The sequence below is a fragment of the Theropithecus gelada genome, chromosome 7b, assembly GCF_003255815.1.
Source record: "Theropithecus gelada isolate Dixy chromosome 7b, Tgel_1.0, whole genome shotgun sequence".
Taxonomy (NCBI): domain Eukaryota; kingdom Metazoa; phylum Chordata; class Mammalia; order Primates; family Cercopithecidae; genus Theropithecus; species Theropithecus gelada.
The window spans coordinates 103,762,745-103,780,458 of NC_037675.1; the positions used below are offsets into that span (position 1 = coordinate 103,762,745).

The 17,714-nt window shown below is 47.4% G+C and overlaps 1 protein-coding gene across 1 annotated transcript in view; it reads right to left on the bottom strand.

Moving 5' to 3' along the window:
• MOK (MOK protein kinase) overlaps nt 1-17,714 on the bottom strand; it is a 55,991-nt gene that overhangs the window by 13,921 nt on the left and 24,356 nt on the right. Inside the window, exons 4-6 of the mRNA XM_025392965.1 lie at nt 10,463-10,541; nt 10,301-10,349; nt 9,357-9,532 (exon numbers count right to left, since the gene is read on the bottom strand). Coding sequence (XP_025248750.1) covers nt 9,357-9,532; nt 10,301-10,349; nt 10,463-10,541 — 304 coding nt within the window. The remainder of the gene's footprint in view (nt 1-9,356; nt 9,533-10,300; nt 10,350-10,462; nt 10,542-17,714) is intronic.

Here is a 17,714-nt window from a genome sequence, read left to right on the forward strand (position 1 = left end):
ACAAAACAAAACAAAAAAACTCCCCAACTCTGATGCCAACTTAGACAATATTCTTTTATGCACTCCCTTTTGGTTATCCTCATCTGCCCATCTCCCTTATTAGGTCGAGACATTTTAACTAAATTATCTGCTTCCCTGACTATTCCGAGGCTACAGCCACACCTCATTGCCACCCTTTTCCCTAGTTCAAAGCCTCCTTCACATCTTTCCCTGTATCTCCCCACCTTAATCCACAAGTATGGGACACCTCTACTTCCTCCCTGGCAGCCGATCACACACCCCTTATCATCCCATTAAAACCTAATCACCCTTACCCTGCTCAACGCCAGTATCCCATCCCACAGCATGCTTTAAAAGGATTAAAGCCTGTTATCACTTGCCTGCTACAGCATGGCCTTTTAAAGCCTATACACTCTTCTTACAATTTCCCCATTTTACCTGTCCAAAAACCGGACAAGTCTTACAGGTTAGTTCAGGATCTGCACCTTATCAATCAAATTGCCTTGCCTGTTCACCCCTTGGTGCGACACCCATGTACTCTCCTATCCTTACTACCTCCCTCCACAACCCAGTATTCTGTTCTGGGTCTCAAACATGCTTTCTTTACTATTCCTTTGCATCCTTCATCCCAGCTTCTCTTTGCTTTCACTTGGACTGACCCTGACACCCATCAGGCTCAGGAAATTACCTGGGCTGTACTGCTGCAAGGTTTCACGGACAGCCCCCATTACTTTGGTCAGGCCCAAATTTCTTCCTCATCCGTTACCTATCTTGGCATAATTCTTCATGAAAACACACATGCTCTCCCTGCTGATCATGTCTGGCTAATCTCCCAAACCCCAACCCCTTCTACAAAACAACTCCTTTCCTTCCTGGGTATGGTTAAATACTTTCACCTTTAAATACCTGGTTTTGCCATCCTAACAAAACCACTGTATAAACACAAAAGAAAACCTAGCTGACCCCATAGATCTTAAATCCTTTCCCCACTCCTCTTTCCATTCCTTAAAAACAGCCCTGGAAGCTGCTCCCACCCTAGCTCTCCCTAACTCATCCCAACCCTTTTTCATTACACAGAGCCAAAGTGCAGGGCTGTGCGGCTGAAATTCTTACACAAGAGCCGGGACCACGTCCTGTGGCCTTTTTGTCCAAACAACTTGACCTTACTGTTTTAGGCTGGCCCTCATGTCTCCATGCAGCAGCTGCTGCCGCCCTAATACTTTTAGAGGCCCTCAAAATCACAAACTACGCTCAACTCACTCTCTACAATTCTCATAACTTCCAAAATCTATTTTCCTCACACCTGATGCATATACTTTCTGCTCCCCGGCTCCTTCAGCTGTACTCACTCTTTGTTGAGTCTCCCACAGTTACCATTGTTCCTGGTCCAGACTTCAATCTGGGCTCCCACATTATTCCAGATACCACACCTGACCCCCATGACTGTATCTCTCTGATCCACCTGACATTCACTCCATTTCCCCGTATTTCCTTCTTTCCTGTTCCTTACTCTGATCACACTTGGTTTACCGATGGCAGCTCCACCAGGCCTAATCGCCACTCACCAGCAAAGGCAGGCTATGCTATAGTATCTTCCACATCTATCACTAAGGCTACTGCTCTGCCCCGCTCCACTGCCTCTCAGCAAGCTGAACTCACTGCCTTAACTCGAGGCCTCACTCTTGCAAAGGAATTACGCATCAATATTTATACTGACTCTAAATATGCCTTCCATATCCTGTACCACCATGCTGTTATATGGGCTGAAAGAGGTTTCCTCACTACGCAAAGGTCCTCCATCATTAATGCCTCTTTAATAAAAACTCTTCTCAAGGCCGCTTTACTTCCAAAGGAAGCTGGAGTCATTGACTGCAAGGGCCATCAAAAGGCATCAGATCCCATCGCTCAGGGTAATGCTTATGCTGATAAGGTAGCTAAAAAAGCAGCTAGCTTTCCAACTTCTATCCCTCGTGGCAGTTTTTCTCCTTCTCATCGGTCACTACCACCTACCCCCCCACTGGAAACTTCCACCTATCAATCTCTTCCCACACAAGGCAAATGGTTCTTGGACCAAGGAACATATCTCCTTCCAGCCTCACAGGCCCATTCTATTCTGTCGTCATTTCATAACCCCTTCCATGTAGGTGACAAGCCGCTAGTCTGCCTCTTAAAACCTCTCATTTCCTTTCCATCGTGGAAATCTATCCTCAAGGAAATCACTTCTCAGTTGTTCCATCTGCTATTCTACTACTCCTCAGGGATTGTTCAGGCCCCCTCCCTTCCCTACACATCAAGCTCAGGGATTTGCCCCTGCCCAGGACTGGCAAACTGACTTTACTCACATGCCCTGAGTCAGGAAACTAAAATACCCCTTGGTCTAGATAGACACTTTCACTGGATGGGTAGAGGCCTTTCCCACAAGGTCAAAAAAGGCCACCACCTTTTTTGTGTCTTCCCTTCTGTAAGACATAATTCCTCGGTTTGGTCTTCCCACCTCTATACAGTTCAATAATGGACCAGCCTTTATTAATCAAATCACCCCAGCAGTTTCTCAGGCTCTTGGTATTCAGTGGAACCTTCATACCCCTTACCGTCCTCAATCTTCAGCAAAGGTAGAATGGACTAATGGTCTTTTAAAAACACACCTCACCAAGCTCCGCCTCCAACTTAAAAAGGAGGACTCTGTCAAGGACAGAGCCCAAAAACCCACCAACCAAGCAAGTAATTACGCCGAACCCCCTTGGGCACTCTCTAATTGGACATCCTGGGTCCTCCCAATTCTTAATCCTTTAATATCTGTTTTTCTCCTTCTCTTATTCAGACCTTGTGTCTTCCGTTTAGTTCTCAATTCATACAAAACAGCATCCAGGCCATCACCAATCATTCTATATGACAAATGCTCCTTCTAAGAACCCCACAGTATCGCCCCTGACCACAAAATCTTCCTTCAGCTTAATCTCTCTCCCACTCTAGGTTCCCACGCTGCCCCTAATCCCACTCGAAGCAGCTCTGAGAAACATCGCCCATTATCTCTCCATACCACCCCCCAAAAATTTTCACTGCCCCAACACTTCAATACTATTTTATGTTATTTTTCTTATTAATATAAGAAGACAGGAATGTCAGGCCTCTGAGCCCAAGCCTGCACATATACATCCAGATGGCCTGAAGCAAGTGAAGAATCACAAAAGAAGTGAAAATGCCCAGTCCCTGCCTTAACTGATGACATTACCTTGTGAAATTCCTTCTCCTGGCTCAGAAGCTCCCCCACCCCTTGTGACCCCTGCCCCCACCCACCAGAGAACAATCCCTTTTGACTGTAATTTTCCACTACCTACCCAAATCCTATAACGGCCCCACCCCATCTCCCTTCACTGGCTCTCTTTTCGGACTCAGCCCGCCTGCACCCAGGTGAAATAAACAGCCTTGTTACTCACACAAAGCCTGTTTGGTGGTCTCTTCATAAGGACACGTGTGACACAATCCCTACTACAGCCAAACTCTCAAGACATACCCCCTGGTATCACCTTTCCAGGTTAAAGAGAGCTCCCACCTCCGATCCACCAACCAGCACCTCACCAACTTATAACTGGTATTCCAGCACACTCCTTGGGCCAACCCGACTCCACCTCACATCCATCCCAGAAGAAACTTCACATCAGTAAATCCATCTATCTCAAACAGGTTTAAACTACTACTACAACTAGCTTCCTTTAATGGAGACACTCTATTACACCCTAATTGCAGGCATTATACTACTTACCCTGTTGTTTGCAGTGGGATTATATAGTGTAACTCCTTCCAATTGGAATACCAGCCAAAAAGTCTCCCTCACTTTAGCCTTCTGCTTAATGGTTACCCTTATAGCAGGAATCACAGTCACTAATAAACATTGCCACATCCTCCCTAGATGCCCTGCCTTTGTCTGTCCTGCTGCTTCACTCTCTTCCTTCACGCTCTCGCAAGATATTTCCTGGTTCCACCCACGGAGCAACACCCTGGAGGCCTTTTTCAAGTGCAAAACCAACCTTTTCTTCCAAGGCTCTTTCTATGGCTTCACTCTGGGTGAAACTGAACTATTTACTTTTCTGCTCACACTCTGCCTTTCTAACCCATCTCATAATCAATACCCCAGACCTTCTTTCAGCCCAACCAATACCTACAACCCCTGAACACCTATACAGAACACTTAATCTCACACACTCCTTACTAAAAAACTCCAATTCCTCTCTGGCAAGAGACTGCTGGCTCTGCGTATCCCTCCTCTCCACAACATACAATGCAATCCCTGCCTCAGCCTACAACTGGACTTCCATCCAAGTAACCTACCATTCTGAAATCCTCATTAACAGCCCCCCCTCAAACTCAACATACAGGCATTAACAAAAATCTCCCCCCAGTTAGCCAGCGAGTTCGGTCTAGCTGTGACAACCTGACATCCCTACTTACACAACCTATCCCCTACCGCAGCTGTGATAAACGCATATTAGGAGCCATAACAACCCACACAATCTTATCCTACCTAGCACCACTGTGTGCCAATGACATCTACCCTCAGGCATTCCCCTCAGCCACCTAAATTCCAAACTGTGCAATTTATACCGCACAACTCAAGCCCTCCACCAAACATACTACTCTCAAAGCCACCAACAATAAAGACAGGCTTCGTTTCTCTAGCCCCTCAGCCCTTGACACCTCCCACCTCCTTAACAAAAACTCAGAGTACTGCAAGGGCCCTCCCCTGTTTATCCCTCTTCCCTTGGCTCCCCTCTCCATGCACCATCCCTGCACCCACCACCCACGACTGTGTCCTTATCCCAACATTCAGCAACACTCCCACACGGATCTTAGTGGACACAAAACGCTTCCTGTTGCACTGGGAAAAAAGACCCCAAAGCCCCCAGCCTAAAGCAAACACCCTTTACAACCACTTACAGCAGCAGCTCCAGCCGGGACCCTCGGAGTATGGACGCATGAGAATAATAGTACATCTTTTTAGCATACACAACCAGTTCTGCCTACCAAGCCAAGGCATACTTTTCCTAGGTGGTGCCTCAACTTATATTTGCCTCCCCTCTAACTGGATGGGCACCTGCACCCTGGTTTTCCTCTGTCCAAAAATCAACTTTGCCCTAGGAGACCAACCCCTACCAATCCCAGTACCCCAATACCCCTATCCGACACTGCCGTGCGATACAACTCATACCTCTATTAGTAGCCCTCAGAATAACTACAGAAGTTGGAACTGAGACTGCAGGACTAACCACCTCTGTTTCCTATTACCAACCCCTCTCCAAGGACCTCACAGATAGCTTGGAAGAGATAGCCAAATCCATTACAACTCTCCAATCACAAATAGATTCTTTAGCAGCAGTGGTTCTTCAAAATCACAGAGACGTAGACCTACTCACAGCCAAAAAGGGAGGACTCCGCCTCTTTCTAGATGAACAGTGTTGCTTTTATCGTGACCAATCTAGCTTAGTACAAGATTCTGTAAAAAGACTAAAGGACTGAGCACAAAAAATTAAAGAAAATGTCCCCTGATGGCCAGCGTGGTCCTCCTGGTCCTTTAGTACCTGGTTTCCATGGCTAATGTCCCTCTAGGCCTAGCCATAACCATTCTTCCTTTTCTAGCATTCAGCCCTTGTCTCCTACACCTTCTCACTCAGTTTTTACTGGACTGTATCAGAGCCTTCACCCACAGGACAATACAAGATATGATGCTGCTCCAAGAATACCAACAGATTCAAGAACGGCAGTCCCTACTGTCCAGTCTGCCCCTAAAAACTGTTGCCCCTTCCCAGCAAGAAGCAACCAGATGACAACAGTGCCCCTCTTCTATTACCTATTAAAGGGCTGGGAAGTTAGGGACAAACTGCCCCAAAAAAGCTTCTTAGCGCTGCCCACTCCTCCCTCTAATGCTCTGCAACCCTTCTCTGTGCCACCCACCCTTCCCCCAAGCCTCTTTACATTTCTAAGCTCTTATCTAGGCGCCACTGCAGAGCCAGCAGACTTCACTCATCAGACCTTGCTGCAATAAGCAAACCCCAATTACAAACCATCCAGACCACACAGCAGAAGATCGTGGGAAGTATAAACAAACTTTACCTACACCCTCCTGTAAGTTCCTGCTCTTCATCTGGTTGCTACCATAAACATCACAAGGTAATATGTGGCAAAATTAACCAGCAAACAACCCTGAGATGGCTGGGCGTGGTGGCTCATGCCTGTAATCCCAGCACTTTGAGAGGTCGAGGCGGGTGGATCACAAGGTCAGGAGATGGAGACCATCCTGGCCAACATGGTGAAACTCCGTCTCTACAAAAAACACAAAAAATTAGCTGGGTGTGGTGGCGGGCGCCTATAGTCTCAGCTACTCGGGAGGCTGAGGCAGGAGAATGGTGTGAACCCGGGAGGCGGAGCTTGCAGGGAGCTGAGATCACGCCACTGCACTCCAGCCTGGGCGACAGAGCAAGAACCTGTCTCAAAAACAAAAATAAAAAAAAATAAGAACAAACCAACCCTGGGATGCAGCCATACCAAAGAACTCCCTCAAACTCCCCTCCCCAGTATACATCCCTCATTCTGTAAGCTTGGGGCTACTTCCTCTGTCTGTTAAGGGGGCAGCTGGCAGGTTAATGAAAACTTGCTTGCCTGACTTTGGGTCTATTTTTCCTTTCTCTTGGCTGACCTTAGTCAGGACATGGCCATGGGTCTCTCTATTCTGCCTGGTCCCCTCGACCAGGCAGGCCCACTCACACGAAACATGAGGAACTGAGCCTAGCTCGTACAGCACCCTCACCACAAGACACACAAGGAACTGAGCCTAGCTCTTACAGTGACCCTCACACAAGAAACAGGAGCAACTCAGCCTGGCGTGTACAGCGCCCTCTCCACACGCAACACGAGGAACTCAGCCTGGCATGTACAGCACCATCACCACACAAAACACGAGGAACTCAGCCTGGTGCATACAGCGCCCTCACCACATGAAACACGAGGAACTCAAGCAGCAACCTTCACCACACAAAACAGAGGAACTCAGCCTAGCGCGTGCAGCAGCCTTCACCACACAAAACATGACGAACTCAGCCTGGCACACACAGCGACCCTCACCACGTGAAACACAAGGAACTCAGGCTAGCGCGTGCAGCGACCCTCACCACGTGAAACACGAGGAACTCAGGCTAGCGTGTGCAGTGACCCTCACCACGCGAAACACGAGGAACTCAGGCTAGCGCGTGCAGCGACCCTCACCACACGAAACACGAGGAACTCAGGCTAGCGTGTGCAGCGACCCTCACCACGCAAAACATGACGAACTCAGCCTGGCGTGTACAGCGACCCTAGCTGCTGGGAGGCTCCACTCTCCCTTGTGCTTGGCCTTTCTGTTTCCACTTTACCAAAAGGTCCGACATGTGTTCCCTAACAGGCAAAAGACAGATTCATATTCTGACATCTGTCCGGCATGATGTCTGTGGTGAAATGTGACTAATTCACAGTAACCGTGATGAATAACCCCACAGTGAGCCTCCCATCAGCCAAGAGAAGTTTTGCTGACAAATTCAGCATGAGGTAGGTCAGGTTTTGTCAATAAATGAGTCCCAAGAAACCTTTTGGTTTCCAAAGCTTTTATAGATTTTGGAATTGTGGGAACAAGATTTTAAACCTGTGCCAGGCGCGGTTGCTCATGCCTGTAATTCCAGCACTTTGGGAGGCTGAGGTGGGCGGATCACCTGAAGTCGGGAGTTCAAGACCAGCCTGATGAACATGGAGAAACGTCTCTACTAAAAATACAAAATTAACCGGGCGTGGTGGTGCATGCCTGTAATCCCAGCTACTTGGGAGGCTGAGGCAGCAGAATCACTGGAACCCGGGAGGCGGAGGCTGCAGTGAGCCGAGATTGCATCATTGCACTCCAGCCTAGGCAACAAGAGCGAAACTCCATCTCAAAAAAAAAAAAAAAACAATAAAAATAAAGAATTTAAACTTGTATAAATAAATTCAATTCATATTACATGCCACAAAGAATATTTAAAAATACAGCTCTGGGCTGGGCACAGTGGCTCATGCCTGTAATCCCAGCACTTTGGGAGGCCAAGGTAGGTGGATCACAGGGTCAGGAGATTGAGACCATCCTGGCTAACATGGTGAAATCTCGTCTCTACTAAAAATGCAAAAAATATTAGCTGGGTGTGGTGGCAGAGGCCTGTAGTCCCAGCTACTTGGGAGGCTGAGGCGGGCTTGAACCCAGGAGGCAGAGCTTGCAGTGAGCTGAGATCGCACCACTGCACTTGAGCCTGGGCTACAGAGCAAGATTCTGTCTCAAAAAAAAAAAAGAAAGAAAAGAAAAAATATAGCTCTGGTGGTAGGCCTAGCTTCTATTCCAGAAAATGGCAGGATCTTATGACGAAAGGAGAGAGGAGGAAATGCAGGTGAGCAGGAAACAGCTCCAAGCGGCGAGATAAGCGCATCAGCCCAGTTCGGTGGCTGGTGCACCGTGGGCCACCTTGTGTGCTGGTGAGATGCGGGCAGCTTTGTGCTCCAGATATCTGCCTCCTCCAGATGAATTCACAGGACCTGGCCTCATGAGAAGGGACTCTCGGTTGACACTTCTGGCTGCAGTGAAATTGCCATTCAGCTTTCCAAAATGAAAAGTTACCGGTATGAACCATCTGGATCAAAGGAGAATATGTCCTGAAGTGCATTTCTGTATCAGTCTGTTGAACAGGTGGGACCAGACTTTGACCCCTCAGATGTGTCCCCAGACCTTAACCTCACTGCCACCTGCCTGGAGGCCCACTGGGAGCAAGAGGTGCAGCCCTCCACCCCCATGCACTTCTTCAACTCAACACCATTCACCTCGGAGTGGGACCGGCCCCCATCTCCTCGTCCCTGGGCCATTGCTCCTTCCCGAGGGCTGGGCGGAGTGGGAGGTTTGGAGGCTGGAGCAGGGAAGGGTGGGATTGGGGCTTTCTAGAATCCAACTGTGCCAGAAGGTGCCTCATCCTCACACTTGTGGCCAGGGCACCCTACCTGATATGACTGCACCTCTCAGGGGAGGCCCGGCTCACCCCTCCCCATGGCAGCCCCATCAAGCACCTCACAGCAAGCCCAAGGAGGTGGCTGCCCACACCGCCAGGGTGTGCGGGAGGCAGAACAACTGAGGATTGGTGCTCTTCTCTGGAAAGGCCAGGCAAGGCCAAATATGTACAACAAGTAAAACGAAAGCCTAGTCGATTTGCTGTTAAATTAAAAACAGTAAAACAGAAAGTAAAACCAGAATGACCTTGACATCTGGATTGGAAGGGCCCCTCCCGCTGCAGGAACCAGGAAGGAGCCCGGCCTGGCGCTACCTGGCGATCTCGTAGAACACGCAGCCGGCACTCCACAGGTCCATCTTGTACGTGTAGAACCCATCGGTGAGGAGACACTCTGGGGCCCGGTACCAGCGGGTGGAGATGTATTCCGTGTATGGCTGCTTGGAATAGACACTCCGGCAGGAGCCAAAGTCCCCTAATTTCAGGACATCCTGCTGGAAGGGGAGAGAAGCAAGGACAAGTAATGTCCCATTATGTGGCTATCGTAATACAAACCACTCCAAATATTTATGCACTAGCAGGAAAATTACTAGCATCTAAAGTAGTCTGTAAAATGCAAATTACTGGCTTTATGAGCACCTGAAAGTGCCTCCAGCAGATGAGGAAGTGATGTGTCTATTCAGTGGAACAAGTTTACAAATATTCTGGCTATGTTTTACATATATTTCCAAATGTCTACAGGTTTGAAAATGGTTAACTCACAGCGCTTCAACAAATGAACGACACACACTAGTCGTCGGTCTGGTCATGCTGCCAGCTTGCCCAGCAAGGGCTTTTTTAGCCACACAGCCCCAGAGGACCCTGCTGACAGCCAGTGACAGGCACTGGGAAACAGCAAATGGTACGGTTTAAACACAAGTAGTTTAGTGGCCTGGGAGAGAGACGGACCTGAGCTCAGATCCTGCCTCTGCCACATTTCTCTCTAGGGGGATCGAACGGCCATCAGAATGGGGTTCCTTTCTGTCTGCAGTGTAAGAAGGGTACTTTCTATTATTTTCTTCCAGGTGCAGTCAGTTATGTTGATGGCATTTATTAAATAAACCATTTTTTACAACCTGAGAGGGAAAAAATTACTGTAACAAATAGGCTGTCTGGCTGCATGGACTGAAAGTTCCTCCAGCAGCAGGAGAAAACCTTTCAGGGAAAGGGTTTCTATTCAACTTTTATTCTGACACCAGCTTTCATGTAAAAGCTCTTACCTTTATTAGTATATTTTCTGGTTTTACATCTCTGTGAAATATTCCATTTCTGCATTCAGTATAAAAGGAAAAATAGAGTTACACTTCATTTATTCAAATTCTTGAATTTGAATGTTAACACATCTTATTAATTTCAGAGCTGTCAAATCTCCAAGAGCATACCTGTGAATGTGATCAAGGGACTTACATAACTGGTACATATAGTGCATAATTTTTTTTTCTGATAATGGGTATCTTCTCCCTGTATAATCAAGGAAATAGGCAAATATGGTTACTGATAGTACATATCCCCTTTTTTGAAATAAAAATAATCCATTTTTATTTAACGATGTGTGAAAATCTAAGTTCCCCTGTAAAAAATAATCTGAAGTAGTCTTAGGAAATATGTAGTGTACCTACAAAACATACCATTTAAAATTCCATAGACTGGCCAGGGGCGGTGGCTCACGCCTGTAATTCCAGCACTTTGGGAGGCTGAGGTGGGTGGATCACGAGATTAGGAGTTTGAGACCAGCCTGGCCAATGTGGTGAAATCCCATGTCTACTAAAAATACAAAAATTAACCGGTGTGGTGGTGGGCGCCTCTAATCCCAGCTACTCGGGAGGCTGAGGCTGAAGGATTGCTTGAACCCAGGAGGCAGAGGTTGCAGCGAGCCAAGATCCCACCACTGGACTCCAGCCTGGGCAACAAGAGCGAAACTCCGGGGGGGGGAAAAAAAATCTGTATACTGGCATGATCTCATTTAAAATTACACAGCACATACATTTTTAATGGAAAATTCCTTTTTATTTTTCTTTTTGACAGTTTATAGAAGTTTATCCTACATCCTCAACTATGTGTTAGTAGCACCATGTAATTTTTACGATTGTTGTCAAATTTGGGGAAACTGCTAAGTTTCTTTCATATCTGAGTTATAAGATTTCATATTTCAAGTTTTCTATGGAGTGAATGCTCTTTAATTTGAATTGACTATACTCAGAGTATTCCTAGAAGACATCCCAAATGAGATGGCCAGCAATAACGTAACTATTAATACATGGAAGAGACTGCAAAGCATATAAATGTATCCCAGCCAACCCTTAACAAGATTCCAGACATGTCCACGGCTGTTTCACCGTCACGCTGAGGGGAAGTATGACATAGGAGAGGTTAAAATAGAAGAGATGGCAGCCTTAACTTTGTGGTTGAAATACCTTATTTTTGCAAATTTAACAAAATATATAAACATGGTGAAGATACCGCAAGGGCCTTTTTTGGAAGGCACCCAGGCAAGTCAGCTCTATCAGCTGCACAGAGACTCTGCCTCGGCTCCTCTGTTCTAACATACGTGGTTTTTCTGAGTTTTGAAACAGGTAAAGCAGGTTTGGGAAATTGCCAGACAACTGAAAAATTAATAAACAATAAACATTACTGAAGAATGACAAAGAATTGTTGATAATTTTTTCCTTTTTAGTGGAAATGTAGTAATTGTACCTATTCATGGGACCCAGAGAGTGTTATTTTGATCCATACATACAATGTATAAGGATGAAATTGGGGCAATTAGCACGTGTGTCACCTCCAACATTGGTCACAGCTCTGTGAACATTCAGAGCGCGTGTGCTATGGTTTCAGTGGGAACAGCACTGAGCGATCGCCGCACGATAGCATGGTCTGACAGCCTCGGCCGGCCTTGGAGGCCTTCCAGGACGCTGTCCTTCAGCCTGCACTGATGATGAAAATGTTAGGAGTCACTCGTCAACCCAGTGTTACGCTAGGCTTTCCTGTTTATGTGGAGATGTCCACTTTAAAGGCGGATAGATCACAGTTCAATAAGCAGTTCAACTGCTTTCAGTCTCGGTCCACGTCTTCTTTCACAGGAGAGGCCGTTTAGCGTGGCTGGCACAGTCCCCTGCAGCTGCCCTGTACTCAGCGCCTGGGCTGGCTGTGCCTTGGTGCCCGCAGCTTTCTACTGTGTTTGAAGACTTCATACCACACGCCCAGCATCACAGCTTACCCTTGTTCCAGAAGATGTCAATTTTACTTGATTTTAATTTTCAAAGTGTGTGTTTTAAGTTATTAAGTTTTAAATCTGCACAATGACCACGTTCACCTAACAGTTTGGAAATCCACTTCCTCCCTCCATAAGCACATATACCATTTGACACCTTTGGTCCTAAGTTTACAATTTCTTTTGAAAATTAAAATTATTCTTTTTCTCTGCTTAACAAGAATGTTTATAACATACAAATAATAGAAAGTAATTTACATTGTAAAATGTCTAGGTGCAATTAGCTTTTTCTTTTTTTTTTCTTGAGATGGAGTCTCGCACTGTCATCCAGGCAGTAGTGCAGTGGTGCAATCTCCACCCACTGCAACCTCCACCTCTCAGGTTCAAGCAATTCTCCTGCCTCAGCCTCCCAAGTAGCTGGGATTACAGGCGCTCGCCACCACCACGCCTGGCTAATTTTTTTGTATTTTTAGTAGACATGGGGTTTCACTGTGTTGACCAGACTGGTCTTGAACTCCTGACCTCGTGATCTGCCCGCCTTGGCCTCCCAAAATGCTGGGATTACAGGTGTGAGCCACCACGCCTGGCCACAATTAACTTTTTTGTGTAAATACTATCACCTTTTTATTGTTTCACATGATTTATCAACAATTTTCCAGAATTAAAATCAAAAGAATCAAAAGTAAGAGCTTTATCAGCTTTCCCAAGCTTGAGGAATTCTGGAATCTTATTAAATTAATATCTGTAACAGATGAAAAGAAAGCAACTTTCCATTCTCCTTCACACATGCAGCAGGATGAAGCTGCTGGAAGTTCATCTTATCAGGTGCCCCTGGGTCCTGCGATCAAACCCAATCTCACTGCCCCTATGACTTACCCTGGCACTCAAGACCCCCTTCAACCAATTCCTCTCCACCACAAGGGTTCTCACACTCCCATGAGTGGGCTGCTAAGACACAGATTGTCCCTCCCCATCTCCACCCACATTTCTGCTTCAGAAGATCTGCAGTGGGGCCCCACAGTCGCCTAACAAGAGCCCAGGTGCAGCAACTAGTCTTGGGTCCTTGCTTCGAGAACCATGCCCCACCACACCCTTCTTGTTTGTTTATCGAATACTCAGGTGAATTCCCTCATGGACTCTTCTCTGGTTGCTCCCAAAGCTCACCGGTACCTATATTCATGATGTTCCATCCCAGGAACGCCCTTTCCAGCCATGTCCACACATTCAAATCTTACTCGTATCATAAAATTGTCATTAGAGTCATCTGAACTTGAACTTGGGAAACGTGGAATCTTTTAGGAAAAGTCTAATCTATCCAATCTTCATAATCACCTAGAAGTCTTTTAAAAAGCAGATTTCGGCCGGGGGTGGTGGCTCATGCCTGTAATCCCAGCACTTTGGGAGGCTGAGGAGGGTGGATCAAGAGGTCAGGAGATTGAGACCATCCTGGCCAACATGGTGAAACCCCGTCTCTACTAAAAATACAAAAAATTAGCTGGCCATGGTAGCAGGTGCCTGTAGTCCCATCTACTTGGGAGGCTGAGGCAGGAGAATGGCGTGAAACTGGGAGGCAAAGCTTGCAGTGAGCCAAGACTGTGCCACTGCACTCCAGCCTGGGCAACAGAGCCAGACTCTGTCTCAAAAACAAACAAACAAATAAAAAAGCAGATTTCAAGGCCTGAACCTAGATCTAATGGAGCCAGGAATCTGTGCTTCTCAGATGCCTTCAGTCCCAGGTAAGAGTCCTCTTCAGGTGCCCGCCCTTCCTTGCCTCCCTGGGTCTCCTCCTGGAAACTCCTTATTCACAGCCCTAGGTGTAGGGAGCCGTTCCTGGTCCCGGGCCAGTAGGAGAGGTGTTACTGCTGGAGTGAGGTATCAGGGCAACAGTGTGTGCCCAGTGGTCTGAACAGCTGGAGACCACACCCTTGCAAAGGAAAGCGCTGCCCAGCCACTCTCCACAAACTTCTCCAGAACGAGATCCGAACTTTCTGGGCCCAAGACTGTATCTGGTTCCCATCAGATTCTTGTTTTCAAACAGTTTGAAACAAGTAAAATAGAGTACAATTAACAAGTCACTCAGAAGTTTCTCATATGCCCCTTAGTGAATGTCAGCAGGCCCCAAAAGCTCTAGCTCTCCTGACCAAGGTAATTTTTATCAAATATTCTCATTAAGAAGCCTCCAAGGGGCCGGGCGCGGTGGCTCACGCCTGTAATCCCTGCACTTTGGGAGGCCGAGGCGGGCGGATCACGAGGTCAGGAGATCGAGACCATCCTGGCTAACAAGGTGAAACCCCGTCTCTACTAAAAATACAAAAAATTAGCCGGGCGTGGTGGCGGCGCCTGTAGTCCCAGCTACTCGGGAGGCTGAGGCAGGAGAATGGCACGAACCCGGGAGGCGGAGCTTGCAGTGAGCCGAGATGGTGCCACTGCACTCCAGCCTGGGGGACAGAGTGAAGACTCCGCCTCAAAAAAAAAAAAAAAAAAAAGAAGCCTCCAAGGAATGTCATATATGATACTAGTAATTTTTAAAACTTAAGTGAACACAGTGATAAACCAAGGCATTCACTGTGACTCAGCACTAACTGAAGGAATACAACTGCCACTGTGGCCTGCATCATGACAGCATCCCCAGCACACGCCCCTCCAGCGAGGGTGGAGAGAACTACAAACTAGCCACTCACTAAGGCAAATGAGTATTTTTTTTTTTTTTTGAGACAGGGTCTCACTCTGTTGCCCAGGCTGGAGTGCAGTGATACAATCAGCTCATTGCAGCCTCGACCTCCTGGACTCAAGCCATCCTCCCACCTCAGCCTTCTGAGTACTTGGGTCTATAGGCATGCGCCACTGCACCGAGATAATTTTTTTAAAAAAATATTTTGTACAGACAGGGTCTCAGGCTAGTCTCAAACTCCTGTGCTCAAGCAATCCTCCCGCCCTGGCCTCCCAAAGTGTTGGGACTACACGTGTGAGCCACTGCACCTGGTCCTATCAATTTAACTTGAAACAGTTAAAAAAGAGAGTAGATTCCGAAACAATCTTGTAAAAGAGTAGCTGCCTCTATAGTCAGATTATGATGGAAACTAAACCTCTTTTACAGTTTTTCCTTCATAAATTCCAAGACAGGCTGTCCTACTGCAGATGGCATGAGCCCAGAGCCGTTAAGCACATGTACCCAAATACACAAACTAGGATCGCTGGCGGGGTAGCCATTCTCTATTCACCCCAATTACTAACTCATGCCAAAGAAGAATCCAGAGACATTCTTCCAGAGAGAGTAGTGGGCAAAGGGCCTTCGCCATCCCTTCCCCCACGCTCCCACATCACTCTTGCCTTCATGGCACACCCACAGATTGACTTGCTCAGGACCTAGCCCAACCCCCATCTAGCATGCCAGGCCTGAAAGTCCAAATGACATTCTTCATGCTGCCTTGCAGCTGAGAGTTTCAGATGTGACTTGGGCTCTGCCTAAATGGGAATACTTGGGAAAGACGTTTCAGGCCCAGGTTTGGGGGCAGATGAGAGGAGAGAAGGCATCCATTCTGAGGGCACGGATCACAGATCCTGGCAGAAAAGGCTTGGTTCCAGCCCTGGTAGCTGCAGCAGCTTTATTCTGCAGAGCGTTGTCAGCAGCAGGGCCAGCAGCCTGATCATGGAGAGCAGTTGTGAGAAGCAACTTCCTATAGGCCAAGCCCGGAGTCTGCTTCTTCAGTCCTCCCAACAATTCTGGCAATCTATCCATATCACAGACTAACCCCTCTTGAGTTAATCAGAGAATAGGGGAGACTGTTGTTTGCAACTAAAAGGGAGAATCAACACATCCACCTACAGCAAATTTATTCTTAAAACAGTAACTGGAGAATTCCTTCTAAAAAGGTGCTACTCAAAGCACAGTCCATGAGCTGATGACAGTTCAGGGACTGTTACTGGTCTAAGAGGAGATGACATAAATTAAGAACAACTGTTTAGAACTGTTTGTAGCAATCTGACATGCTGTGACATCTAAGCACACGATCACTTTTCTAGTAATTCATTTTTACTATATTTCACAAAAGTTCCCCCTGCAGTACATTAGAAATAAGACAACTGGTCTTCTGTGATCATTTTGGAAACACTGCTCTAAACACCAATTGAAAACCACCTCTCCCTTGCTTTAAAGCCCAATAACAGCTTCCCATTGAACTTAGAATAATGAAAATTCTTACCCTCGCCCTACCAGCCTCATTGGTGCCTGCCTACTCCATTTTCTGCAACTCTCCTCCATGTCCTCCAGCCACGTGGGCCTCTTCCCTCACGGTGGCCTCAGGACCTTTGCACTGGCTGTCCCTCTGCCTGAAGTACTCTATCCTCATCACTCCCTAACACATTGGCCTGTTTCATTCACTGACAGCACTTATCCCTATCTGGAATTCTTGATCATTTTGACTGATATTCTTGGTAATTTCTTCGTTTGTTTCCTGTCATCGAGTGTGAGCTCCACATGGGTGGGAACTGTGTCTGTTCTGTTCCCCACCATGTCCCTGCCTCTGGAATAGCCCATGGCATGTCATTGCAAATGAGACATCCTCTCCTGCACCTGTCTAATTCTACCACTCCTCCAGGAAAGCCCTATTTTCCCAGCCCACACAATCTCTGCCTCATCTGACACCTGTTCAACAAAGAGAAAATTACCCCAGCAACTCCTTTTCTCTTATGATATCACTTTCATATAGTTTATGTGGACACTAGACTATATACTCTTTCAGACCAGGCGCAGTGGCTCACGCCTGTAATCCCAGCACTTTGGGAGGCTGAGGCGGGCAGATCATGAGGTCAGGAGTTCGAGATAGCCTGGCCAACATAGTGAAACCCCGTCTGTACTAAAAATACAAAAAGTTAGCCGGGCGTGGTGGCAGACATTCCAGCTACTCAGGAGGCTGAGGCAGGAGAACAGCTTGAACCCGGGAGGCGGAGGTTGCAGTGAGCTGAGATTGTGCCATTGCACTCCAGCCTGGGCAACAAAGTGAGACTCCATCTGAAAAAAAAATTACTCGGGCGTGGTGGCAGCGCCTGTAATCCCAGCTACTCGGGAGGCTGAGGCAGGAGAATGGCTTGAACCTGGGAGGCAGAGCTTGCAGTGAGCCAAGATCGCGCCATTGCACTCCAGCCTGGGCGACAGAGTGAGACTCCATCTCAAGAAAAAAAAGGCCGGGCGCGGTGGCTCAAGCCTGTAATCCCAGCACTTTGGGAGGCCGAGACGGGCGGATCACGAGGTCAGGAGATCGAGACCATCCTGGCGAACACGGTGAAACCCCGTCTCTACTAAAAAAAAAATACAAAAACTAGCCGGGCGAGGTGGCGGGCGCCTGTGGTCCCAGCTACTCGGGAGGCTGAGGCAGGAGAATGGCGTAAGCCCGGGAGGCGGAGCTTGCAGTGAGCCGAGATCG